The sequence below is a fragment of the Branchiostoma belcheri genome, unplaced genomic scaffold (genome assembly GCF_001625305.1).
Source record: "Branchiostoma belcheri isolate BF01 breed outbred unplaced genomic scaffold, Haploidv18h27 scaffold14, whole genome shotgun sequence".
NCBI classification, from domain to species: domain Eukaryota; kingdom Metazoa; phylum Chordata; class Leptocardii; order Amphioxiformes; family Branchiostomatidae; genus Branchiostoma; species Branchiostoma belcheri.
The window spans coordinates 3,382,475-3,408,795 of NW_017802824.1; the positions used below are offsets into that span (position 1 = coordinate 3,382,475).

Genomic DNA, 26,321 nt, shown 5'->3' on the forward strand with positions numbered 1-26,321 from the left:
ATCAATGTTTCCCTACTTCATACACCTAAATAACACAAATTCACATTTGTAATGGGCATGCATAAGGCGATGTCATTTTTACCACATCATCGGCATCAAGAGGCTCCGTGTTGCAGTTTTAGTCAAGTATAGACAGGATAGAGTTTAACCCATTTCTAGTTGTTGCGGCAATTTTGGAAAAGTGCTCTCGCGAGAGTACAGTCTCGCGTGATTTCACGTGATTTGCACGAAAGCGAGCCGCGCGAGGATTCCCAGTTAGTCATATTTATGACCTGAACCAGACGTCTGTCACCATGGTAACTTAGTGTTGGGTTACATTATGTTGCAATTTTATAGCAGGGCGGATTTAGACTCCTGTCTGACCATACATATGAATGTGTTTGAGCAAGAATTGAGAGAGCAGACCATATGCAAAGGTAAACATTATACATTTGCTTTGCAACTGCTACCTTTCTAGTTCGTACATGATTCAACTAACCATGTAGTCCAGTTCAGCGCTGTCGGTGAACAGCGCATATTTCTCCTGTCGCATCTTCTCAACACCCTCCTGTAAGTTCTCCACGAGGACTGACTCTGCCTTAGCCTGCATGGCGACTCCCAGAGAATGGTACGGTTCGGTTGTGGTGGTCCTGAAGCTCACCCATGATGAGTAGGTGCTTATAGCACCGTAGGAGATTTCCGTCTAAAGATGAGGTCAAAATGTAATGTCGATTGACGCCACTTGACAATAAACAAATAAATAACATAGAAATGTAAATACAAACAGATAGACAACAGCTGAACCTTGCCATATAATTCTATTTTTTTTACGATCAAAACCAGCATTGCAGCTATTTAGCTTTGAAACTGTAAGCATCCGTATACAGTGCTCTATGTTTGATAATGAATGAAACACCTTTATTGTACGTTTATGCTCTTACAAGCTAAGTACAGGTCATGAATAAACAGGGAATAACACTTAAACTATACATACTAATGTGAGCTACTTTTCACAGGTTTAACTTCTTCTCGCTTCTTAAGGCAGTTGTAGATGCACGAACATATGGAGCTAATGATACATGGTTTGTCAACTTTCATGAGGAATAACAATTTTTCTGTTTCATCTAAAAGTCTAAAGCTGGGGAAGGCTTATCTATTATATAGGTACAGAGGGATAATACCTGTGAGAGAAGGTCCTCGGCAGAGCTGATGGAGTTGTCCACGTTCCTGACGGTCAGGAAAGCCGCCAGGTTGGCGGTGTAAGTCGAGATGGCCACAAGGATGCCGATTCCCCAGAAGAACGCAGAAATACGGCCTACATTGAACAGAATATCTGATGGTTGGACCATATTCGGGTATGTGTGTCAGGGGCTTAATCAGCATTATGATTGAGGGCATTCAAGGAAACAATTGCTTGATTCTTTCACTTACACCTACCATAGTGAGTGAAAAGACTCTTTTCACACAACCAAGACTTTATTCAGCCGACGTTTCGGTGACCGTCTGTCACCTTCCTCAGGGCAATTCTGACTGGTTCACATTGCACTGTAGCACAGGTGTAGCTGCTATAGATGCATTCCCAAATGTACAATTATTTTACATCTCTACACATATCCATAGTACATAGAGTATTTACAATGCGTTCCTATGCGTAAATGAATTGGATATATATACCTAATTGTGGTCAGTTATGAAACAAAAGCAGTTACATATACTTACAGAGAAGAAAAACCAGATTCCACGATTCAGTTCGAAACAAAACGTCGGCTGAATAAAAGACTTGGTTGGGTAAAAAGAATCTCTTTACTCAGTAACTTACCAACCTGATGAAACTATTCACGGCCCTATCATAGTGTCATACCTGATAACGACCTTGGTAGGAACTCCGGACCCAGCTGCACCAGAGCCACGAATGACTGCCACACAGCCTCCCAGAAACCCGTCTCCTTGTCATCGTCTTCTTTTGCAGGTTCATCATTTTCCTCGTCCCTGTAGATTAACAACATGTCTAAATCAGAGCCTCCACGAGTGAAAAAACAGTGCTGGACTCTTAAATGCTAATGCTATTACTATGGCAAAAGGTTATAATCAGGTACTAAATTATAAAATTCAAAGTCTTAATGGGCCCTCTAATAGCCCTAATGTATTATATCTTCATTCTTTTATCAACCATTCGTCAGGTCTATGTGCCCAAAAATATTAGTGACACGATCTTAGCTTTAGATAGTAACTGTACCCATATATTTTAACGTATTACTAAGTTCTTTTTAAAAAGTAACGAATTCCATTGTATCTATTTCCACCATTTATACATAGATATAAACATAATTTTGCCTCAACAATGATAATTATAATCATAATAAGCTTCACTAATGTCCACTAATGCTTTTCATAGCATTTTACAAAATGAAAAAAATATCTTACATGTCTTTTGTTGCGAAGTTGGCCACTCCCTGAAAGAGTCCCACCGCCAAAGCCGTCAGCAGTATGGTAGCCCACAGTTCTCCCTGGAACGGACTGATGAAGCCCCAGGTGTTTGAAGTCCTGGAAATGATCAAATAATAAGTTTATAAACGTAGAGCTATTAAAAAACGATACTAATTTGACTAATTTCCGTGTACCTTTATAATCATAATAAGTAGGAAATTAACCCTAAATAAGGGTTTCTTAACTCATTCTAAATTAGGGTTTCTCAACAAGCCATAAATAAGTTTTTTTTTTAAATAATCCTAAATTAGGGTTTCTAAGCTGACCTTATATTAGGGTTTCTCAACTAACCCTAAATAAGGTTTTCTCAATTTACCCTAAATTAGTGTTTCTCAATTAATCCTAAATTATGATTTCTCAACTAACCATAAATTAGGGGTCCACAACGTACCCTAAATTAAGGTTTCTCAACTTTAAAAGCCCTAAATTATGGTTTCTCAATTAACCCTAAATTAGAGTTTCTCAACTAGAATCCAAACTCTGTAAATACATTGGCAGAATATCTTTTTTTTTACAGATCCACAGAAAGCCAACCATTGACAGAACTTCATTTAAACAAACTACGTAGTGCACTTTATGTACATGTACCTTGCCTCTGTTTTCTTCATGGCAAACGTGATTCCGTTGTCATAGTACGGAAGCGTAAAGTCACCATCAGCCTGTCTTTGGGCAGTAATGGACATAATAGCCACGGCTATATCAGCTTTCTGCGAAAGATAAAAAGTTTGCATTACATACCCTGGTACAGAATCTAGCAATAGTAACAATTAGGGAATTTAGTTAAATGTCATAAAACAGTCCCCTAGTTTGGGGCGGCCAAAACTCCTTGTATGGCTGGATTGTGTTACCGGGGGCTAGTTGTTTGGCGAGCCGATTAGAATCGGCCAGGCCAGGCTTGGTACGATCTGGCATCCAGGGTACTAGATGTCAATATTGTTATTCAACTAAGATTGATAGATTCCGTGATGTCAGGTATAAAAAACGTTAAAGCCCCTGTCACATTTAGCCAAATATGGCCTCCCGAACTAGCCCCCCCCCCCCCGACCATGGTTAGGAATAGATAGGAAGAAAAGTTGGTTGTGGTTAGCTGGGGTTTGGCGAGGTTGGCTACTGGTGTAAAGGGGAGGTTCGACCATCTTTGGCTGGTGGTTGGCTATTTGGGAGTAGGTAAGTACTATTTGGGAAGGGGGTATTTGGCTTAAATTTCGTTTTCGATTCGTTTAGAAAGGTAGACCTGGCATAAATTTGGTCAGACTGTTGAATACATCTAGCCGACCTTGGTTGTTAAGTGGTCGAAACAAGAATCTTAATGTGTGACAGGGTCTTAATCAAACCTTTGTAACGGAGTCCGTCGTAACTAATTATAAACCCTAACAAGCACTGTCTCACCCCATCCAGTACGTCTCCGACCAGTCCCGACCACTTTCCTGTCTGTGCGTTGTAAAGGCCGTACTGTCCATCCTCAACTTCGTAGTACTCGTACTTGAACCCGAGCTCAGTGGACATCCACGAGAAAAGATCCATACAAAATCCTGCAGAAAACAGAATCGTTGCGCAGTTAATTCTAGTCGTTAGTTAATATGTTTGAATATATTTTTTCCCTTGAAAATGTTGGTCCAGTCTGGATATTTTTCGGATAGAAGTATAAAAAAAAACAGACAGGGTCCAAGCTTTCTTACTTTCAAAATTGGTTAAGTTCTGTTCATTTCACCAGTTTAGTGTGCTTATTGACAACGTGGTAATTAGGTCTTGCATGGCTAAGGCGGATGGATACACGAAAAAATGAGGTCAAAGGTAGGATATGTTTACTGTTGTCAAGTTTTTGAGCTGCTCAACCCTTGTTTTCTTTGTATATTTAGAAGGTAGACCTTTGCGAATTTTTGGTGCAGGAGAATTTTTTATATTAAAATTACAGAGACTGACTAACCCTGGAATCTGTCGTTCCCCGTTACGTTATTACCGTCCCTATCGACGTCTGATATCTCCACGAAGCCGTCTGCAGCGATGGTGACTACCCGCAGGGTCCTGTTACTCAAGTCAGACATGTACGGGACGACTGTGGTCGCCCCACCGGAGAATCTGATATCTGCGTCGGGGTGAATGTCCAACCTCGCCGTCAGGTTCCAAGTGCCGACCTGGGATGGTATTTTGTGCAGGCAGAGAACAAAAAACAACGAACATTATATATATATATCATGGTAGCTACCTGGCAAACTGGGACTCCGATCTGGTAGAATCTGCGGCATAGAGAATGAGATTTATTCTTACAAATTAACATTGGGAAACACATCTACTGATAAACAGTATGTGGTTGACATAAAACTAAGTATTTCTTAATGTTGTACATGTATGATTATAACACGGACCACAACTTATACTCGTAGAAACTCGGAATCTCTACTAACAGAAACTTTGATCGAAGTTTCTGTTGACAGAGACTTTGGTCTAGCGATCTCTACGAGTACCAGGCCCGGTAGAAGCAACAATTCCGTCCAAGTCTTTACCTTGACGTATACAAGCTCTCGAAATTGGCATGGAATGAACGTAGAAAAACTTCTTTGAACTGTTTGTGAAAACTGTGATAGAGCATGAAGAAGTATTTTCTCACTTTCTGCCAGCCATCGCTTTTCAAATTCACGATGTTGTACTCCGCGTCCAAGCGGGCTGACGTTGAGTCGAAGCGAATATTACCGGTCACTCCGTCTGTCTCAACCTGCATCAATACATAGTATATAGTAAAGCACTGTCGGGTCATGCATTGTGCTTTTTACTGCCATAAAAGTTGTTGTATATTTAATATACAACATATTTGATATATATAACTGGCGTTACTATATCGATATTTCCACGGCAGATGGTCTGCTGAACTTCACTCCCTCGTACCCCCACTCAGAACATTCTCTGCAAGAACACGCTTAGCCACCTCAACAGCAAAAAATCACCCTTTCTTCCTCAATAGTCCATCAGTCAAGAGAAAATTTCATGCTGACAGTTTCTTCCCCAGAACCACTTCACTGTGGAACAAGCTTCCCCGTGAATGTTTCACCGCTAATTACAACCTCCAACGGTTTAAATCAAGGGTGAACAAATATCTGACCACGCAGTCATCACTGTAACCCAAAACATGTAAGTGGCTCTCACGAGCCTTGTTTTGAGGTCAATTCTGACGTAAAAAAATAGATTAGTTTTGTAGCATTGTTGATTTTTGCCATATGTTGTACCATTGACGAATGTAGAGCAATAAAGTTCATTCACTCATTCTTGTCGCTTATACCTGTTTTAGGTACTGCAGCATGGTTGGCCCGTCTGCCCATGGCTGTGAGTCGCTTCCGTCGCAGCCACAGTCCAGAGGCTGGGGAGTCACCGTGACGCCGTCTTCCTGAAGGTTCCGTAAGGCTTGTGCGAGAGCCAGGACCGCGTCTGCCCATCGGGCGGTGTACGGCTGGGGGGAGAGACAAGTCAGGTACTTGAAAGTATCAGCTTCAGCTTTATTTGAATGTCGTAGCCTCCTTCGCAGACTTGTAGGGTAGCGGAGGTTTTTTTGGGGGTGAGCGACGCGAGTTATACCGTCATTTTGCCGCTTTCAATTTCCACGAGCCTATGAATTTCTACGAAAGGTTATTTATAGCATTCAAAGTCACTCAAACAAATTTCAAGCTGGCAAAACTAATTTTTAAAGTCAATTTTCTAGTCATACTGATTTCTAGCATACATGTAGCTTGTTTTGGGACTATTTCAAACACTTCAAGTATGACTGACAATGACGAAAATGTTTTAAGAAATGGCACCAAATGTTAATATCATTCTGCTTTCCTCATACAGATTTTCTTTTTGTTTTTTCCGCACTGAAATTGCATTGGATACTTTTAACAGTACAGTTCATTGATTACGCATTAGATGCTCATTTGATGTGTACATTTAGTATGTACGAATGATAAGCCTCCTTGTACCACTTACCCCGATATCGCCAACTCCTGCTCCCGGGTACACCGCTGGGTCGGCGGCCCTCCATTTCGTCATGAAATCCTGACTGTGGGCACCGTTGGTAGAGGGAGGAATCGGCCCAAGCAGACCTTGAAGGTAATCTGGTACGTTGGCTGTCCCATTGGTCGTGTCAAACAAATCCTGTTATATGGTTGAAAAAATGTGACTTTGGTAAGTGCAATGTTTGTGCACAATTTTGTTTGTGTGGGGTCGTGTGGCGTAGCGGCAGAGTGCTCAACTCAAACCAAGAGGTCCTGAGTTCGAGTCCTCACATGCCACCGATCTTGTGCCCTTGGAAAAGGCCCTTTACATGACTTTCCTCACATTGCTCAGGTGAAAATGAGTACTGCATTGTCCTTTGTGTTGGTGGCATTAATGTAAGTTGAAAAAAAATTGAGTGTGCCGTCAATACGTCTTGTGACTACATGTTGGAATATAAAAAAATGTTTGTGCAAATAACGTTAGTGATGAATACAATCTTAGCAATCAGACGAAAGAAAATAAAACTTCCGATTAACATGAACGTTCATCTGTAAATTGCATAATGAAAATTAAACCTATTCTCCTACTCAAAAAGAAATTGACTTACCGGAATTTTCGACCAGATCTCTGGGTCTTCATTAGAGTTCTGACCCAAGTGTTATATATAGACACGTGATTTGCCCCTACATGCGATGTTAGCACTGGGTCAAAGTTTGTCGGAAGTCAGTATCGACCCCCGTCCCGGTTTTGTGAGAGTAGTGCTGGAGACCATCTAGATCATGGCACACCAAACTCCACTCAACCGGGACGGGGGGTGGTCCCGACTTTATACGAACCTTGACCCAGTGCTGACACTTGGTTCAGATAACTGATAAAGACCGAGTTATGTGATCGACAATTCCAGTGATTCAATTTTTTTTTTAGTTGGAGAACAGTTTTAATTTTCATGACGAAACTCACGAGTCCGGTGATCCCATCGCTGACCACCCAGGCCCAGCCGGCTCCTGTCATGTCCATGGTGCTGGCTACTCGTAAGATCTCAGCTGCGTATGATGCCAGGCAGTGCAGGACAATAATCCGGGCTCCTATGTAGTTGCATACAAAAAACAACAACAACCATTCCTTAATTGCACATCGCACTAAATCTTTGAACACGACCTAGATTTATTGCATGCGCACTGGTATTTATAAGTACAGGTCACAGCAAAATATGAATAGATGCAGTTAACAGATACAAAATAAAAATATCATTAGAAATTTAACTTCTCTTCGCTTTTTAGTTATATTAGAGGTAAAAGAACAGACGCATTTTTTTCAATTTAGGGTTCCCTTAGGAATAGGAATATTTGTACTGTAGGCTAGTTTGATCAGATTGTAATGTCCATTCTCAGAGGCATTCAAGATTCTAAATAAATTAGTAGATGAGAAATGAAGTAGATAGAAAATGTACTCGTAGATGCAAGGCTTTAAGTCACATTGAATTGTCATTATTGAATTGTAACAGCATGTTGGTTATATGCACCTGTGTCTTTGATGACACCCAGCTGTGACTGCACCACGATGTCTGCAGCATTCTCTGTCGGGTCGAACGACTGTATGGTGTGGATGCGCCATCCATTCTCACCTGCGATGAGCTGAAAGTCCACCAGGCCATGCACGCCTACAATAGAACACCATGTATGATTACAAGAGCACGTCGACAGAACGTACTACGCTAAACCTGAATTTTTGTGAGGTCGTGTGGCGTAGCGTGTTCGACTCGGAACCAAGGGGTCCCGCGTGTTCCAGTCCTGATATGCCACCGATCTTGTGCCCTTGGGAAAGGCACTTTACACGACTTTCTTCGCTTAATTCAAGTGAAAATGAGTATAGTATTCTCCTGTATTCGTCCTCTGTGTTAGTGGCGGCATAAAATAAGTTGATATAAGTTGAGTGTGCTTTCACCATGTCTAGTCATGAAATGTTGGAATATATATAAAAATACTGGATTTTAAATGGTTTTCGTTGAATATTTGGTCAACGTTGGATCATAATTCTGCCCGTTGCAGACGACATCTTTTCCGACACAGCATTTGAAAACCATCGCAGTATTTACCAGTAATGTGATAAAGTGTTTAACTCTTACGATATGTCGGGCAATGTTGAGTTATAGCTATAGACCTCTTCCTCTTTTGCGGTAGTATCGGTATCGTCCTTACATAATTGCACTGATTCAACAACATACATGGTTGTAGTAGATGTTGGTTGTCTACAAAAAGAGTCATAGAAAGGGTACCGTACCGTAGTCATCGTTGGAGACGAAGATGCTCATCTGGTCCCAACTGAAATGCTCCAGCAGGTCGATGAGAGCCTTGCTGAGCACGCTGTCTGGCCAGGAGATGCGGATTAGCTGGGGGTACTGCTGGGCGTTCCCTAAGGTGGGGTCGGTCGCTTCAGGGGCGATCTGCGGTAAGGACAGCCCAGTACTCACAGGACTACTGGCTTTTACCTGTTGAACAATACAATAACTCAATATCAGAATGAAAGCTTATCTGTTTTTCTGGTTGAACCCATAGTTGTAAAATTTACGCTTTGCAGTCCAACACAATAAAAATACTCACTATAAATTTTCAGTTGATTTTCAGTAAATCATGATAGTGCTTGTTTTCGTTGTATTTAGAACAAAGCTTAAATTTTACAACAATAAACATGAAAGTATTAAATCTAAATAAACCTAATGGTTAAGTACTTGTCATGTCATTACTGCAATAAAGAATTTAGGATCATCAATTTTCCTTGGTTATCAGGGACGATCCAAATATTTGTTAAATAAAAAATTCGCATGGTATAGAATACAGCATTAGCGTAATACAACATATAACACTAGGCTTCATCAGAATAAACTACATGTTTGTAACGAGTGAAGTAGATTAAGTTACTGCGTTGAGTATGCGGCCATTCTTTAACATGGTATTGATAACTGTGAGACTGGGGTAAGTTACTTACTTGTGACGATAAGATTGGTCCCATAATGGCCACAACACCTTGTTTTGCTTGGTAGCATTCTGAAATAAACACAATTCGAAGTATAATCATGTCAAATATCAAGTACGCCATGTTATTTTTTAAAAAGAAGCATGATTAATGCTTGATACATACTATTATTAGATACAGCTTTTACTTTAATATGTACATTTATTGCCCCAAAATCACGTCACTTCTTTCCGAGCACTAGAGCTATGTACCATCGAATATTACCATCGAACCAGACGTTCCGCTGCAGCACCATAACAAGCCGCCAGGAGGCCAAGAATCTAATAATTTCAGACCCACCCATCTTACATGTTTTATGACACTTCACCCAAAGAGTTTTTGTGCAAAAATGTATACGCAAACATACACACATGCAAAGAAAAACGCTACCAAAAACTTATCAAACCTTCTTGGCGAAGGTAAGGCCATGTTGATTTGATTATATGGATGACATCTGCGAATTTTCGGCCGTTTAAAAAATCGTTTTCAATCACACTGTAAATCGTACAAAACATTTGCAAAATAGGAAAATATATATTGTAAGTTGCCTAAAGAAGATTGGAAAACGATACTAATGTCGTAGAATGCCTAAATTAAATGAAGGAGACGAACATGTAAAGAAATGATTTGAAGTAGATTATTCGCCATACCATACTCCGTGTCTTTTGTTCAAGATCATGACCACGTAGATTTCATGATGAAAGCACCTGGTTTTTTTTGCAAAACTTTTTTTTATTCGCACGCTCGCATCAGTTTGGGGGTTTCCAGAGGATCTCATCCATATAATCAAATCAACATGGCTTAAAGGTAGAAAATATACGCTCAAACTAACCATGTTGGATCATGTCCAGGAAAGCCAGTGCTGTTGTTGTGTTCTCGATGTACTCAAGAATAACGTTGGGAACGAGCCCATTCTCGTTCACATACTCCACAGCAAGCTTCAGGGCAGAAGAGGCGGCAGGAAATTCTGACATGGATAAGGCACCTGTTGGGTTAGGAGAATAGTAAATACGCTTGACCATCTTGGAGTACGTTGAACCTTTTTTTTTATTCCAACATGAAATCACAAGACGTGGTGACGGCACACTCAAGTTTTTTCAACTCATATTAATGCCACCACCAACACAGGGTACAATATAGTACTCATTTTCACCTGAGTTAAGTGGGGGAAGTCGTGTAAAGTGCCTTTCCCACGGGCACAAGATCGGTAGCATGTCAGGACTCGAACCCGGGACCTCTTGGTTCCGAGGTGAGCACTCTGCCGATACGCCACACGACCCCACCTATCCTTGGCAGTAGCGTTTGGTAGTTCAAGGAAAATTCAAACTCTCCTACTCGATACATTACGAAGATTATTTCCGGACGTTTCCGACTGTCATCCATAACTCTTTTTCAGCGTCACTAAAATGAAAAGTGGTTAATGTCACTCGAAACTTCCCGCAATAATTTCCGTTTTTTTATCCAGTAATAAAGTTTGAATTGTATAACCTTCATCAACATAATCTTGGGTTGGTTTGGCAGCGTTTTTAATCCTCAACATGAGGTACAATAAAAGGTACAGAGCGCAGTGGTGTACTTAAAGGTTGCTAATATATATTTGTGTTGCCACAGAAAGAACAGAAAATATAACTGACAGACGACAACGAATAAATTTACATCTTAAATGTTGAGCGGTCCTAGATGCAAGGCAACATTTCAAACTAGATCATTATATATTTTAAACGTAAAATGACAGCCTTTTCTGAAAGACAGTTGATCCAATGACATTGTTTACTGTCTATAATAGCCTCATGTGCAGACTTCTAGCGATACAGCCCCCCCCCCTCCCCGAACAAGGCTTTCCACCGGAAAAAAAAACAACCTCACTCTAGCCGCTTGTAGAAACTAACGCTAGGCGGCTACGCAGGGGGCTAGTCTATGAGGGTCATCATACATTCTACTGGCTAGTCGATAACAAAATCCCTGAAGTTATCTCTAGCTTGTTCCGCTAGAGAGCCACAGAGGCAGAGAAGTGCACAGACAGGATTAGACGTGTAAGCTAACGGTCTTATCTGTATATCATTGGTATGTGTACACAGTAAACAACAAGTACAAACACTTGATTACGGTCTAATAACTAAAGTAAGCTACCGGTTTTTAACAATGCCTACCCCAATTATTCCGCAACCGGGATCCAATAGTACAGCAATAAAGGTGACAAGTGGGTTTTTGAGGGTCCACGTTAATCATAATCTGCCACGAAATTAAATTAGATACGAATATAGCTTCAACGTGTAAGAAATGGTATGTTTTGGGGGGTGGGAAAATTTATTTCGAAATCAGAAAAACGACATGAGCCAACTCACCGAATCGGACGGTTGTCATACCGTTCGCTGTAGCTAGGGATGCCGCAGTCATCACTAGTAGAAAGACCACGTTGCCGAGCCTAGTCGCCATGTCAGTCTTTTATCCTGGATTCTTGAAGACCGAACTGTTCACGATAAAACATGGTGCAACCGGACTGTTTTTCTCTCCTATATGAAATGCGTTTCTTGTGATGTTCAGTCACTCCCGTATGTATCAGTACCGGAGTTTACAGTAGCAATGGGACCCAGATAAATGAAACAACTTGAAGATAGGATCAGGCCTACTCTTACTACTAATTTTTCGTCTCCTCTCAAATGTTGCGGCTTGATAACCTCGCCATGGTTTGTCCGAGCTACAGCGTACCTTACACGGTGAACCCGTGGCCTGGCGCCCCGTATCAGTGTCCACAGGCGCGGTCCTCGACAAAGCGTCCAGTGAACACAATCCCCGTATCATGCATTCCACGTCTGGCACAGCGGCTTACGCACCGCAACATTCACTGAAATAGAACAACAAGTCGTCCTTGTTTCAAGAGAGAAAAATATGCGGTCAATTTAGTTGATCCTGCGCTTAAAGTATCGTACTTGCTGCTAGATTACCAAATCACAGTGGACTGCCTCGTGTGGCTAAGCTGCGTTCGGCAGAACTGTAACTGTGGCATGACCCATGTCCTATTAATGAGACCACGTACGTACCATTTGTATTGACTGAGTATCCCTTTAAAGGCCAGGTTACTCCATTCTAGACTTTTAAAACACAAGGTCTATTTTCTTTGCAGTACAGTAGATCCTTGGTCAAACTTACCTGGTGTTATTTCGCTGTCCAGAATCAATGATGTAAAGAGCTGATGGATGTTGCGTCACAGTGAAGTTTTGTTGTGTAAACAAGAAGTAACGGATTAAATGGCACTTGGGTGTTTTGTAAACACATCAGGAGTACATTACAATGATAATAATCTGATGGGGATAAACATGGATTGTTCTTTACAGTTGAGCATTACAGATCTGCAATAGATGTACCTGATTTTAGCTGATTTTTTGACAAGTATTAGATGATTCCGTAGCCACTTCCCAATATAGTTACTAAAAGGTTAAGTTAAAGAGCGTTCCTGCGTCAAGTGACGCATAGGGCGGCGCCTATCTCAGTTTTTAATAGCCCTGGGCCACACAGCAGTGTAATAATAATACTACAGTAGGGGCTAGTCCACGGGTAGTGCCCCCTTCTGTAGTGATTGCAATGCTGAGTGCTTAGCTGAGAAAGCAATATGTACCATTTTTTTAAATCTTTGGTATGACTCGGTCGGAGATCGAACTCACGACCGAATGCAAGGCGAGCACTCTACCCACTTAGCCATTGCACCGTTTTTTTTTTTACGTTGCCTCCAAATTAATGTCGTCAAAAAGAACTAAAAACCTTAGGTTCATGTGTTCTCAGTGTACCGTTACACTGCTGAATCGCCTTCCACCATTACCATCAATCACTCAGATGCAAAACACCCCTAAAACACAGGCTTTCACGTCGATTCAGGTGTAGATATTTAAAAATGATATATTTAGAGCTGCATTCTGTAACGCAGACCGACATCATTTTAATGTCAAATTATGTAAACTTTTATGTTTTCATGTACAACAATGGCTTCAGTTTATTAAGTTTATTAAGATACTCTTTAGCCCGTTTATGGGGCTAATCGTATGTTGAACAACAAAAATACATAAAGCATGTACACATATCAAACTACAGATTTTACATTCAAACACAAACTTTAAGCAAGGTGAGAGGTTTGATCAGACAAAAATTACGGCTAAAATATTACAATCAACAAATCATCAGTTAGTGAAAGTATAGAAATTACTTTATATTGTTAACTTTACATAATTAACATACCAAATGAATTAGATGAATAACTAAAAACAGATAGAGCAATCAATTACGTACAAATATGCTCTGTAATGGCTTTGAACTAATTATCAATATTAGCGGTACATACTATACATATAGTACAGTAATGATAATGTAACGAAACTAACTAAACTTAAAAGGCTGAGCGCATGTTAAGTCCAGGGACATACATGTAAGCTTAGTGTGTGTGCATGAAATGAAGACCAAACTTTTCTTTCAATTCTGGAATGAATTTGCCATGGGACCCCAAATTTTCGGCTAACCCCTTTAACCTTGTTCACCGAATGGACCCGTCTACTCTTGGAACATAACGTCAGAGACACGTGACCGTAGTAGCGGGTCATACATGTTGTAAGGAAAGTGTAGTATTTATTTCGTAATGACTTGTACCACCACAGATGAATTGTCATGCTTAGTATGTTTTCTTTCGGCTTCTTGTTTCTTGTTGCTGCCCCTTTTACTCCGGGAGAACACCCTCTTCAGGCGTGTGGTTGCTGCCTCGGCGAATGTCTTTGGCTAAGGCAAAAAAAACAACAACTTTAATTAATGTTGTCTTATATTATGACATAGAAGTTACCGCCATGAAATATATGAGTTTTTGTAAATGTTGTTACACAATACACTACAGTACAAGTAAAAATAACACAGGTTTTTGTTTTCAAACACACAGTAGCACCTTTGGCCTGAAATAGGTCAGGCTGTAGATAGATATGGTCAACTGAACATGTAGCCTATTCCAGAGAGAGAAGCTCATTAAACAAACCGTAGCAGGCGCGCTGCCTCCACAGCTGGTGTTTTGTTGCATAACCTGCACATCTGTTTTCCCTGCCTTGCAAAAAGATACAAAAAACGGAAGTTCTGCTGCCGTTACAGTACCAAGGTCAGCCACCAGGAGGCCCATATTTGACCTTGACCTTTGGCTTTCTAAGACCTACCATACCAAATATCATCACCAAATATCATCACAATCCATAAAGGCGTTCTGAAGTTATGCTGACTACAAATGTGCGGAAACACACACACACACACACACACACACACAGACGCGCCAAAAACAATACCTCCATTTTTCATGGAGGTAACAATGCATATATAGACAGTGCAAGTTAAGAATGGAAACAAGACGAGCAAGTGACTAAATGATTATAAATTCATCTTTGACTTTGATTAATATAAATTCTTCTTACGTGAGCTTTCGACTTCTTCACATCTTGAGCGCATGTGTAGATGAATTCACCAATCAGAAGTACGAAAGCCAGCGCCATGCCTCCATACACCAACACGAACACACCCAACATGTCCTGTAGTCCGATCACAGAGGATTCTAGCACAGTCTGGTCCGTACCGGAACACTCCTGGCTCTTGATCCTAAATAGAAACGAAATCAATAAGCTGGTAGGACTGGCGTTTTCCTACGGTACTGCAGGGGGCTGTGGATGTATGTGATTTTGTGTGTCGACAATTTAGTATATTAACAACAGAACTCACCACTTGGTGTCCAAATCGTCGAATACACCTCGTTCTTTGGCGGCAACAATGACTTTGTTGAACTCCACGGTGTACTTGGAGTTCTTCGGTAGGAACATCCCGTACCCTGTCTGCCAGAACAGCCGCCCGATGGTCTGTAGGTCACAGGGCTGACGACTGGCCTGCAGAGTTGTAGAAAAACAACGTACAAAATGACAAATATTATATTATACTAGAAAGGTAACATTTGCAAAGAAAATGCACCATGTTTACCTTCACATAGCCCAGCTTAAAAAACTACTGCTTTGTTTATTCTTATTCAAACAAGCTAATATATATGACTACCATGCAGACCCTTTTGAACACAGTTCTACATGGCACTTGCAACTTTATGTAATCCAACACTAGTTACCATGGTGACAGACGTCTGGTCGAGGTCATTGTCCTTACTTGTTGTGGAAGAAGAGGAAGATGAAACAAAGCCAAACCACATGTTTTCCCTCTGCGAAGGTAAACATAATAAAAGCGACTTTTCGGGAATCTCTCGAGTGTAGTGTTCTTTCTCTTTCTCTTACTGTTTCTTTTCTTTTTTCTTGTGGCACTGCATTGGATGCTTTTAAGGCCATTGAGGACATTGAAACAGTTCCAAAGACAACTCAACTCACGTGGTAGTCCAGCTCAGCGCTGTCGGTGAATAATGCATATTTCCCCTGACGCATCTTGTCAAGACCGTCCCATAGGTTCTTCACCAGAACTGACTCTGCCTTAGCCTGCATAGTGGCTGCCAGTGATTGGTACGGTTCAGATGTAGTGGTCTTGAAGGACACCCACGTCGCATAGGTACTTATAGTACCGTAGGAGATTTCCGTCTAAACATACAAAAGTACATGTTAGTTGATCAGTATACTTGGATTGTTCTACAACATTCATCTCCTATGCACAGTGTAAAGGTCCTGTCACACATAGCGAATATGGCTTCCGAACTCCCACCAACCATGTCTGGGAGTAGCCTGGGTACCATCCGGATTTTCGCTACGTAACGCTCGATTTTTCGAGCGTTACGTAGCGAAAATCCGGATGGTACCCAGGCTAGTTTGGGAGTAGGTCGGGAGCAAGGTCGGCTGGTGTGCGACGAGGTCGGTTGATATTTCGCTGTGCCAGCCAAATGTTTCAAAATGTTTAATACATTCTGGAGTAAACGGAAGGCTAGACCATGGTCAGGGACTAGTTGTTAGGTCAGTAGTGATTGGAGCATAGTAAGTTGTCAGTAAAATTTGACTCAAATCTAACTCAAATATGATTTGATTCATATAGAAAGTTAGGCGTGACCTACATCTGGTGAGACTGCCTCCGAACTTAAGCCAACCTTGGTTGGCTGGATGGTAGTCGTCGGAAGGTTCTAAATGTGTCAAAGGACTTAAGAACCATCACTATTCGTAGGCAGTAGTCTATACATTACCTGTCCAAGAAGGTCCTCGGCAGAGCTGATGGAGTTGTCCACGTTCCTTATGGTCAGGAAAGCGGCCAGGTTGGCGGTGTAAGTCGAGATGGCCACAAGGATGCCGATTCCCCAGAAGAACGCAGAAACACGGCCTACAAGTAGACAAAAACGAGGCCGATAACGTCAGATTTTACTGTATTAGCAATTCGTATCGTACAATGAGTCTTTCTATGAAGTGGCAAGTGGATTATGAAGCAAGTTTAAACTGTTTTAAAGGAGTACTAACCTCCAGAAGGAAGTGCTATTTTCCGATACATCATGCTGCAATGAATACATAACTAGCCGACTTTTTACATAATTTCGCTTGTACGAGTTGCGCGGCGCATGTTTGTAAAGTGATATTAATATCATTTTCCCCCATGCTGAACCACAATTGATACATCCGGGAACTCTGGCTTACGCAATACTCATACAGTTCAGGTCAACATAAACATTTTTAGGCGAAAATGGTAGGAGACAAGCACACTAACAAGCTGATTATTGAGAAATTACTTGCTTTACTTTGCTTGACCTGTGGCTTGGATATTATAATATCAGGATGTCGAATACAGAGAGTGCCAGTTTCACGCTGCGTGTTTTGATTTTCTCAACTTATTTGCATGTAAGTATTACTTGAACAGATAATTAGATTACGCCACTTATGGAAAGGATAACTAGATTACGCCGTTTTTTTCATCGTCAATATTTATGGCATAAATGAGGGGCGATAAGGACACCAAGAAGGCCAATGGTTGGTAAGATACCAAAGAACACAAAACGGTACGAATTTTTCTTATCGCCCCCGAAATGAGGTCTGTAACGTAACTTTTTGTTTAAAACATAGACACCAATGGGGTAGCGTGGTGTGTTCTGGGATAGTTTTGAGGGTATTTAGAGAGTTTGTCCTGGATTCGATGCGTTTTAAGACTTGCGCGCAAAATGGGCATTTAATTGTATACTGTAAAATAATATGTATTTTTCACTTCCAAAAATAAATGCCTGTTGAAATATAGCACCTCCTTCTGGAGGTTAGTACTCCTTTAACCGTTTCAAACTTAAGAAATTATCTTTGCCAAGGACTATTATCGGCCCTTCGGTGTCATGTTATGCAGAAAATACATGTGACCCTGAGCAGTTGATCATGGGTTGCAAAACGTCTGTGGCGCCCCCGTCTTTGTTGAGTGATGTTTGCAACGCCCTGGTGTATATGGTCTCTTTAATATCTGATACAAAGAAGCTTAAGCCTGGCTTCATGTCCAAGTAGCCATGTGACAGTGAATCTCTAAATCCCTGACGAAGACTAGAGTTATACAGTCGAAAATGTTGGTAATAAGCCTTTTCCAAATACCGCCGCCATTTTGTATCTGCATGCTCTCGCGAGAGCAAAATCCGACGAGACCTCGCGTGGCTTGGCTGGGGGTGCGTAAATAATATAATGGGGTCCCCAGTCTCTTGAGTCGGAATTTTAAGTTTAAACTTGTTGGACTTCTACAAACAGTTCGACTTAACTTTAAAAATGGATGATATCATACCTGATAATGACCTTGGTAGGAACTCCGGACCCAGCTGCACCAGAGCCACAAATGACTGCCACACAGCCTCCCAGAAACCTGTTTCCCTTGCCTCGGCTTTGTCTTCAGATGCATCACCTTCAGGGTCTCTGTTAAAAGATCGAAGCCTCCCAAATATTCTAACTTCATACAGTGTCGATCAGCAACCAATTTGACTCTTTTGATTAGTATAGTAGAGGTCAATATTCCATATGACATTGCAACAATGTTAGTCCTTATAAACGTAAATAAATCCTGACAATGCGTACATACATAGATATTGTTGCAACATGCAGTCCCAAACGTACCACATTATCTTGTTAGCAGTAACACCTATCATCAGTGTACAGAGAAACAGTAAGACCTATCTTCAGTACACAGTAAACCGGTCATGCTTTTTGTTATTACAACATATCACAAGCCGTGGTGACGGGCACACTCAAGTTATTTCAACTTATTTTTTTTATGCCGTCAACAACATATAGGGACAATGCAGTACTTATTTTTACTTGAGTGAAGTGAGGAAAGACGTGTCTTTCCCAGGGGCACAAGATCAGTAGCATGGCAGGGTTCGAACCTAGAACCTCTTGGTTCTTAGACGAACACTTTACCGTTACGCCACACGACCGAACTAACACGTCATAATTGCCCTTGCTAAACAAGTGGTTGTTTGCTATTCGGCGTTGCTATTAAATCATTCAACAAACTGATAGAATTATCAGCTGATAAAGAAAAAAACATGGTATGTCTCACATGTCCTTTGTTGCGAAGTTGGCCACGCCCTGAAAGAGTCCCACCGCCAAAGCCGTCAGCAGTATGGTAGCCCACAGTTCTCCCTGGAACGGACTGATGAAGCCCCAGGTGTTTGAAGTCCTGGAAATGTTGACATGACAATTTTTAGTACACCAGCCTCGAGGCAAGGCAGTATCAAATAGTCAATGCAGCATACGAGTATTATTGGCAGGCCACCGCCTTATTCTTAACGTGTTTTTTTTGCCAGCCAAACACGTGGTGTATTGGATACTGTCCTATCAATGATATCGATACTGTCTTGCCATTCGGCAATTGGAAACTGTCTTGTGGCCATGTACCAAAATACCTCTTTTGAGATTAAGCAAACATTGCCATAGTTTTACTGATACAACAAAGATATAATATAATATCGAAACTGAAATCTAAAATCTATGAGAGGGGAATATTTTGGAGGAAGCAAATGTGGATCAGAAATTTACCGTTTTCAATTTTCAGTCCGTCGATATAGCAAATGTTATGTTTAATAAAGATTTAACGTACTTCGATTCTGATTTCTTCATGGCGAATGCGATTCCGTTGTCGTAGTATGGAAGTGTGAAATCCCCAACTGTTTGTCTTTCTGAAGTAATGGATAAAGGGGCCAGGGCGATGTCTGCTTTCTGTGGAGAAATAAAATGTATAGCATTGAGCAACCTAAAGCCCCCGCCACACATAGCACGGATATGGTCTCCCCAACACTGATTTCTCTGCAGTTGAAGATATGTGCAAAAACTCTCATTTTCCAAGAACTATCGTAGAGTGGACCTCCTTGCCACCAAGCACAGTTGGGTATCATCACTAGAAGGCCTTACATTTCTGCAATTAAATGTACAAAGATTAAGTATAACAAATCGTTCGCTGTATTGTAGCCAGCTGTCGTCGTGCCTTGGGCCTACGAGGCTGGTATGTTACGCCGAAGGGCGGTTATACCAGCTATACCGATGCAGATACAGACGGTTAGGCCACACCAAGTAAATTTTATGGATGACGTCCGCGCGCGCATTGATTTTGGCCTGTTCCTACAAAAAAACCCCAAGAAATTCCGCTTCCTGTAACTATGACCAAAGAGTCACGACAGTGCCGCAAATAGGTTTGTACGGACCAAAGCTTATGAAGCATCAAGCAAGACTTCCATTAGGAATTCAGTTTGGTACATGCTGCCACATTTGAAGAAACTTGCTGACCGCTCCATCTATCTCCCCAACGCACAGGACGACTAGTGCTGTTCCACCTGATTTATTGCTTTTTTGATGATGAATAAAAGACTTTTTGATTGTTACGCTGGGTCACCTCATTCAATTTGTGTCCTAACATTTGTCGTCTCTAATCTTTGTCGTCTCTAATCTAGGCATCTTGTTTTTTAGGGCCCTTCTTGTTTTTTTTCGCCCTCTCGCATTAGATTTAGGGTCTCCAAAGGACGTCATCCATAAAATTTACTTGGTGTGGCCTTACTGAATATAACTTACCCCGTTCAAAACATCGCCGATCATCCCGTTCCATTGCCCTGTTTGAGAGTTATAAATGCCGTACTGTCCATCTTCGACTTCGTAGTACTCGTACTTGAACCCGAGTTCAGTGGAAAGCCATGAGAACAGATCCATACAAAATCCTGCAAAAATCCAAGAAACCATTGAAAGAATATTGAATTTCATGTTTACCCTTGAAGAAGGAACATACTGTGTTTGCACTGTTTCTTCTTCTTCGAACACATATGGTCAATTACCTGGACCAGACGGTCGTCATCATGGTAACTGGTCCTGTAGCAGAGTCCTGTGATGTTGGATTACATTATATAATAGCACAGAGTTAAAAGGGCGGGTCACAAAATACTAGTATATAAAAATGTTTGAGTAAGAACAGACAGAGGATTGTCGGCAGTTAGTTAGGCTAGACCAGGCTAGACCACGTGGAGTTATAAACATTATGAATTTTCTTTTCAAATGTTTCAAATTTTTAGCTCTGAATGCATCCGTAGCATGTAAGATATGAATCTGATGCCAAAGAAACGACAATAAAGACGTATAAAATAAACTAGAAACTTAAGGTAACATTTCCAAAGCAAATGCATAATGTTTACCTTCGCATATGGTGTGCTCTGTTAAGTCTTACTCAAGTACATATGTATGGTCAGACAGGAGTCTAAATCCCTTCTGCTATAAAACTGCAACATGATGTAACCCAACACCAGTTACCATGGTGAGAGACGATCTGGTACCAGCTATTGACCAGGTCACAGGTCAGTGTTTGGAGAAGAAAAAGAGGCAACGTAGCAAAAACAATAATGCTTTCCTTCAAAATAAGAATGTTCTACAGAAAGGCTAGACAGACTAACCCTGGAATCTGTCGTTCCTCGTTACGTTATTTCCGTTTTTGTCCACGTCTGATATGAGCACGAAGCCGTCTGCAGCGATGGTGACCACGCGAAGTGTTCTGTTGCTCAAGTCAGACACGTAGGGCTTGACTTGGGCTGATCCGCCCATGAATTTTACATCTGCGTCTGGGTTAATGTTTAACCCTGCAGATAGATTCCAAGTGCCAACCTAGAACAGTAAGATGCTGAAAACTTGAATAAGACTTCAGAGGTCTCAAAAATCCGTAAAACCACGGTGTTTACATATCACAACTTAGAATAGGAGGGTTTGAAAATTTCTTCTGAAAAATAACCATATTTGCCTAGACAACAACTAATTCAGTGTACCCCTCTTGCAATCTCATTCTTTCTTGTGCAAGAGAAATACAACAGCCAACGAGGCCTTGTAATAAAAAAAAAACGGTTAAAACGGCGAGCGCTAACAGATGTCGAGGCGATTAATGCTTTTTTTTTACTCTGCGATAGACTGTGAACGCATATCCATTGCAATTAAGGGCCATGCGGAAACATACACACACATACGCACACACACCAAAAACAATAACTACATTTTCATGTCTTGTCTGCAAATGTTTATTGATATAATCTAATTAAAAAGTCTGCAATAGTCTGTAAAAAGGTTTATTTTACGTACCTTCTGCCAACCATTGCTTTTCAGATTGACGATGTTGTACTGTGCGTCCACTCGGGCTCCCACAGAGTCAAAATGAATGTACCCAGTCACTCCATCTGTTTGTACCTATAAAAAGTATACTTTCTGAAATTGTCATTGTTCAATATGCAATATGATAGGAGCACAATCAAGTTAATAACCTGTTTGAGAATCATATGGTAATTTGCATAATGATAACAAGAAGACACAAGATGCATGACTCAAGTACCGCTAGAGGCAGAGTGATTTTAGGACAGTAAAATGGGATTTTCAAAGTCAATTTGCTAATCATTTTTTTAATTTAGTAAGTTGAATCAACAATATGCAATAGCATGCCGATATCTGTGAGGCAAAATCTGATGAGTCGGACGGAAAACGTTTTATATCTTAGACTGGTCCCTGCTACTCATTGATGTTCCCCAAAATAAAGGGATTCCTCATAAAACCTGTTTGTGGGCTATTTCAAAGGCTTTAAGTATGAAATGAGGACGAAAATGTGAAATAAAATGGCACTAAATGTAAATATCAGATTTAATATTCCTCCAGAATATTTTTGATTTGCCACTCTAAAATTGCGTTGGATGCGCCTTTGTAGTGTAGTGAGGCTACGGCTCCTTGTTGCTTTGGACAAAAATCGTAGACATTTTAATGATGCTGAAACAATTGTCACATAATAGAAAGGACGTTTACTTGTTTCAGATAATGCAGCATCGTTGGCCCGTCCGTCCATGGTTGTGAGTCGCTTCCGTCGCAGCCACAGTCCAGAGGCTGGGGAGTCACCGTGACGCCGTCTTCCTGAAGGTTCCGTAAGGCTTGTGCGAGAGCCAGGACCGCGTCTGCCCATCGGGCGGTGTACGGCTAAGGAAAGATGATATTGTACGAAAGCCCAAAGGGACAACTGCGTCGGCTACGCATAAACATCTGCCCCGTCTACGCAAACAACTGCGTCGTCTACGCAAACATCTTTTTGGTCCACGAAAATACGTGCCTCATCTACAGAAACAGCTGCGTCGTCTAAGTGTGACCCTTGACACATAAGAGACCGTTCACACGATAACGAAGTAGATGTTTGCGCAGACAACACAGATTGTCCTTTTGGGCTTTCGTAACATTGGTATCGGACGTCTCACAATTGTATCACATGATGAAAGATATTTTGGAGCATACTCGTTAAACAGTACAGACTCATACACATACGAGTAACACCATTATTTATTTACTGTTACAGTAAAGCCTACCCCGATATCCAGCAGCCCTGCTCCCGGGTACACTGCCGGGTCTGCCGCCCTCCACTTCGCCATGAATCCCTCACTGTGCCCGCCGTTGGTAGAAGGAGGAATCGGTCCCACAAGGCCTCGAAGGTATTCAGGAACAGCCACCGTCCCATTGTTTACTTCAAAAAGATCCTGTGGTATAAAACAAACCAACAGAGCTGTATTAAAGCTGTGTTATTTAACTTTTGGACGAAACTTAATGCAGATTTCCTTGCCGTTTCTTTACAAAGGAAGTTGAATCAGCCCTAGGCTTTTTGCCTATAAGTGTCATTTTGCCAAAGTATGGGTGTATTTAAAATCTGGGAACTAAGCTGTCAGTCATGTATGTTTACATTCTGGTAGTTTGTGGTGCCACCTTGTGTAGGCTGTCTTAGTACCAACCATAAATGCAAGAAATAATGTGAGATAATTGTATAAATATGCTGAAAAGTGGAAAGTACATCATAATAACAGCAAGATTGTATGATTTAAGTATTCCAATTTTTGGTGCAAAATGTTACATAATGACCCTTTAATGGTTGTGTAAAATAACATAGCTTGATAGAGTGCTGACACTTGGTTCAGATAACTGATGAAAACCGAGTGATGAGGTCGAGAATTCTGGTGAGTCAAAGTTCTTTTTGAGCTGGATAGCAGTTTTAATTTTCATGACGAAACTCACGAGTCCGGTTATGCCATCGCTGACCACCCAGGCCCAGCCGGCTCCTGTCATGTCCATGGTGCTGGCTACTCGTAAGATCTCAGCTGCGTATGATGCCAGGCAGTGAAGGACAATGATTCTGGCTCCTGTGCGGTAAATGAAGAAATAGCAACACGTTTTAACATGTAAGTGTACATAACTTAAAAGTGTACATTTTGCCACACTAGCTACAGGTCAAAACAAACATGATGAACAGATCGGTTAGAGATACAAAATAAAGCTAACTGTCATCAGATAAATTCAACATATTCTTGCTTTTCAGCTGCACTAGATATAAAAGAACAGATATGTGTTTCGACGGTTGGTCTGGCTAGTTGTATTAGGAATATAATTTTCTCTACAGTGGTTTCTCTAAAGTGTATGGAATAGAGGAATCGGTTTTGTACAAACATGTAGGGACCGTTTCTCTTTTTGCTGTATATGTGCATTCAATTACAAAATTGCATCTGTTTTATTCTATTCAAATGATTTACTGACTAGAAATATTAAATATTGATAACCTAACGTTTCTATATTTGTATTGCTATTATCTTCAGAAGACGTAGTATTTTTGTAAAAAAAAAAGACTCACTATTTTACACAGAATTTACATCACCATACTTGTACCTGTGCCTTTGATGGCCTTCAATTGTTCATGAACCTGAATGTCTGTTGCATCCTCTGTCGGGTCGAACGACTGTATGGTGTGAATACGCCATCCGTTCTGTCCTGCTATTTTCTGAAACTCCATGAATCCATGTGTGCCTAAAATAACATATTTTTAAAGACTTGTATTGTACAATACTCATCCGTATTGAGACTAGAGGAATTTCTTTGAAAAGGATTACATCTTTTCGGTATTCATTACATGTTTAAAACTGCTAGATATGGGCTAGCTAGACATTAAAAATAGAAGAGCTCGTTGTACCACAATCGTGTACGATACAATGTATGTCAACAACTATTATTGAACTTAGTACAAAAATGAAGCATAGAATAAACTTTGATATCCTTACTATTGAAACAATAAGGGCTAACCTAAATCGAGTGCGGTTTTAAATAGCAAAGCAATATATTTTTATATGTTTGTTTATTTTTGCATTGTTGTTAAATGTTTAGATATAGATATATAGTCTTACGTAAACTTATGATATTAAAGTTTGTAAGTATGGTGCAGAATGTCAGGGAAAACTATTAACGTCGTACCATAGTCATCGTTGGAGACGAAGATGCTCATCTGGTCCCAACTGAAATGCTCCAGCAGGTCGAAGAAAGCCTTGCTGAGCACGCTGTCTGGCCAGGAGATGCGGACCAGCTGTGGGTACTGCTGGGCGTTCCCTAAGGTGGGGTCGGTCGCTTCAGGGGCGATCTGTGGTAAGGACAGTCCAGTGCTCACAGAACTAGTGGCTTTTACCTGTTGGTAAGAGATTGAACAAGAGATTGTGACATTCCAAATCTTCGGGGAGTATATAATGGACAATGTTTAGAACAATTATCGGCACATTAACAAAATCGTTAGCAGTAACGCCACATAACTTAAAGATGTGTATACAACAATTAAGTTAAGGCTTAACCAGACGATACAGCACCACAATCAACAAGGGAGTGACAAAGAAGAAATTGAGATATTACATATTTTGATTCACCACGATTATTACACTGTTAAATACTTATCACGGTGCAAAGTAAGAAAATGTATGGTTACTATGTATATATAAATATTATGATTTACCTGTGACGATAAAATTGGCCCCATAATAGCCACGACGCCATGCGATGCCTGGTAACATTCTACATTATATGTGTACAAAGAACAATTGATTGTAAGCTAAGTACTAGTATATTGTATGTACAGTAAATGTGTACCTCACGAATACTTTTGCAATAAACATTGCTGTAAGAATATCATTACACAAATGTAGTGCATTTTAGAATCGAACAACATTCTTTCTTCATTTACAGCTAGATACCCGAGGTAGAAATAAAACATAACTAACCATGTTGGATCAAGTCCAGGAAAGCCAGTGCCGTTGTTGTGTTCTCGATGTACTCAAGAGTCACGTTGGGAACGAGCTGATTCTCGTTCACATACTCCACAGCAAGCTTCAATGCGGAAGAGGCGGCAGGAAAGTCGGACACAGACAATGCACCTGTAGGGTTTGGTGGATACATGTTTGTATACGTTGTTATTTATTCATGAAAGGCACCCAATTTATCAAGGGCGCCGGGCGGGATATGTACATCGTAAATAGTCTGGCACTGAAATGTTTTGTTCTGTTGACAGCCGTTGCTATTACTCTCCAAGCAGAGGTTGTGGGGGAAGTAAATTTCTATATATGGCCCATTCGTTTGTCGCTACCCCCATCT

At 40.9% G+C, this 26,321-nt stretch overlaps 2 protein-coding genes across 2 annotated transcripts in view; both read right to left on the reverse strand.

The window, feature by feature from the left end:
• The window catches only part of LOC109464553 (glutamate receptor 2-like), a 17,358-nt gene extending 2,404 nt beyond the window's left edge, over positions 1-14,954 (reverse strand). Inside the window, exons 1-17 of the mRNA XM_019761557.1 lie at positions 14,877-14,954; positions 14,151-14,205; positions 10,277-10,429; positions 9,418-9,476; positions 8,713-8,920; positions 7,955-8,092; positions 7,393-7,517; positions 6,424-6,591; positions 5,741-5,908; positions 5,075-5,179; positions 4,394-4,601; positions 3,856-3,998; positions 3,055-3,173; positions 2,404-2,523; positions 1,841-1,968; positions 1,161-1,294; positions 479-682 (exon numbers count right to left, since the gene is read on the reverse strand). Of these exons, the coding sequence (XP_019617116.1) occupies positions 479-682; positions 1,161-1,294; positions 1,841-1,968; positions 2,404-2,523; positions 3,055-3,173; positions 3,856-3,998; positions 4,394-4,601; positions 5,075-5,179; positions 5,741-5,908; positions 6,424-6,591; positions 7,393-7,517; positions 7,955-8,092; positions 8,713-8,920; positions 9,418-9,476; positions 10,277-10,429; positions 14,151-14,205; positions 14,877-14,954 (2,313 nt within the window). The remainder of the gene's footprint in view (positions 1-478; positions 683-1,160; positions 1,295-1,840; positions 1,969-2,403; positions 2,524-3,054; positions 3,174-3,855; positions 3,999-4,393; positions 4,602-5,074; positions 5,180-5,740; positions 5,909-6,423; positions 6,592-7,392; positions 7,518-7,954; positions 8,093-8,712; positions 8,921-9,417; positions 9,477-10,276; positions 10,430-14,150; positions 14,206-14,876) is intronic.
• A 219-nt stretch (positions 14,955-15,173) lies between these two features.
• LOC109464554 (glutamate receptor 2-like) lies at positions 15,174-26,126 on the reverse strand. Its single transcript, XM_019761558.1, has 17 exons — positions 25,952-26,126; positions 25,687-25,745; positions 25,161-25,368; positions 24,571-24,719; positions 24,231-24,237; positions 23,937-24,061; positions 23,240-23,407; positions 22,692-22,859; positions 21,984-22,088; positions 21,311-21,518; positions 20,445-20,587; positions 19,480-19,598; positions 18,940-19,059; positions 18,169-18,296; positions 16,616-16,749; positions 15,822-16,025; positions 15,174-15,338 (listed from the first exon to the last, which is right to left on the reverse strand). Exons 1-17 carry the CDS (start codon positions 26,124-26,126, stop codon positions 15,174-15,176), a joined length of 2,385 nt encoding a protein of 794 aa, XP_019617117.1.
• Positions 26,127-26,321: the final 195 nt, after the last annotated feature.

Excerpts from the sequence above, each read along its gene's own strand:
- LOC109464554 (XM_019761558.1), bottom strand. The coding sequence starts at position 26,126 with ATGTATCCACCAAACCCTACAGGTGCATTGTCTGTGTCCGACTTTCCT. Across the intron at positions 16,750-18,168 it reads CCTACCAAGGTCATTATCAG|GCCGTGTTTCTGCGTTCTTC; the intron begins GTATGATATCAT and ends GTCTACTTGTAG. Across the intron at positions 15,339-15,821 it reads GCGCTGAGCTGGACTACCAC|GCCAGTCGTCAGCCCTGTGA; the intron begins GTGAGTTGAGTT and ends ACAACTCTGCAG.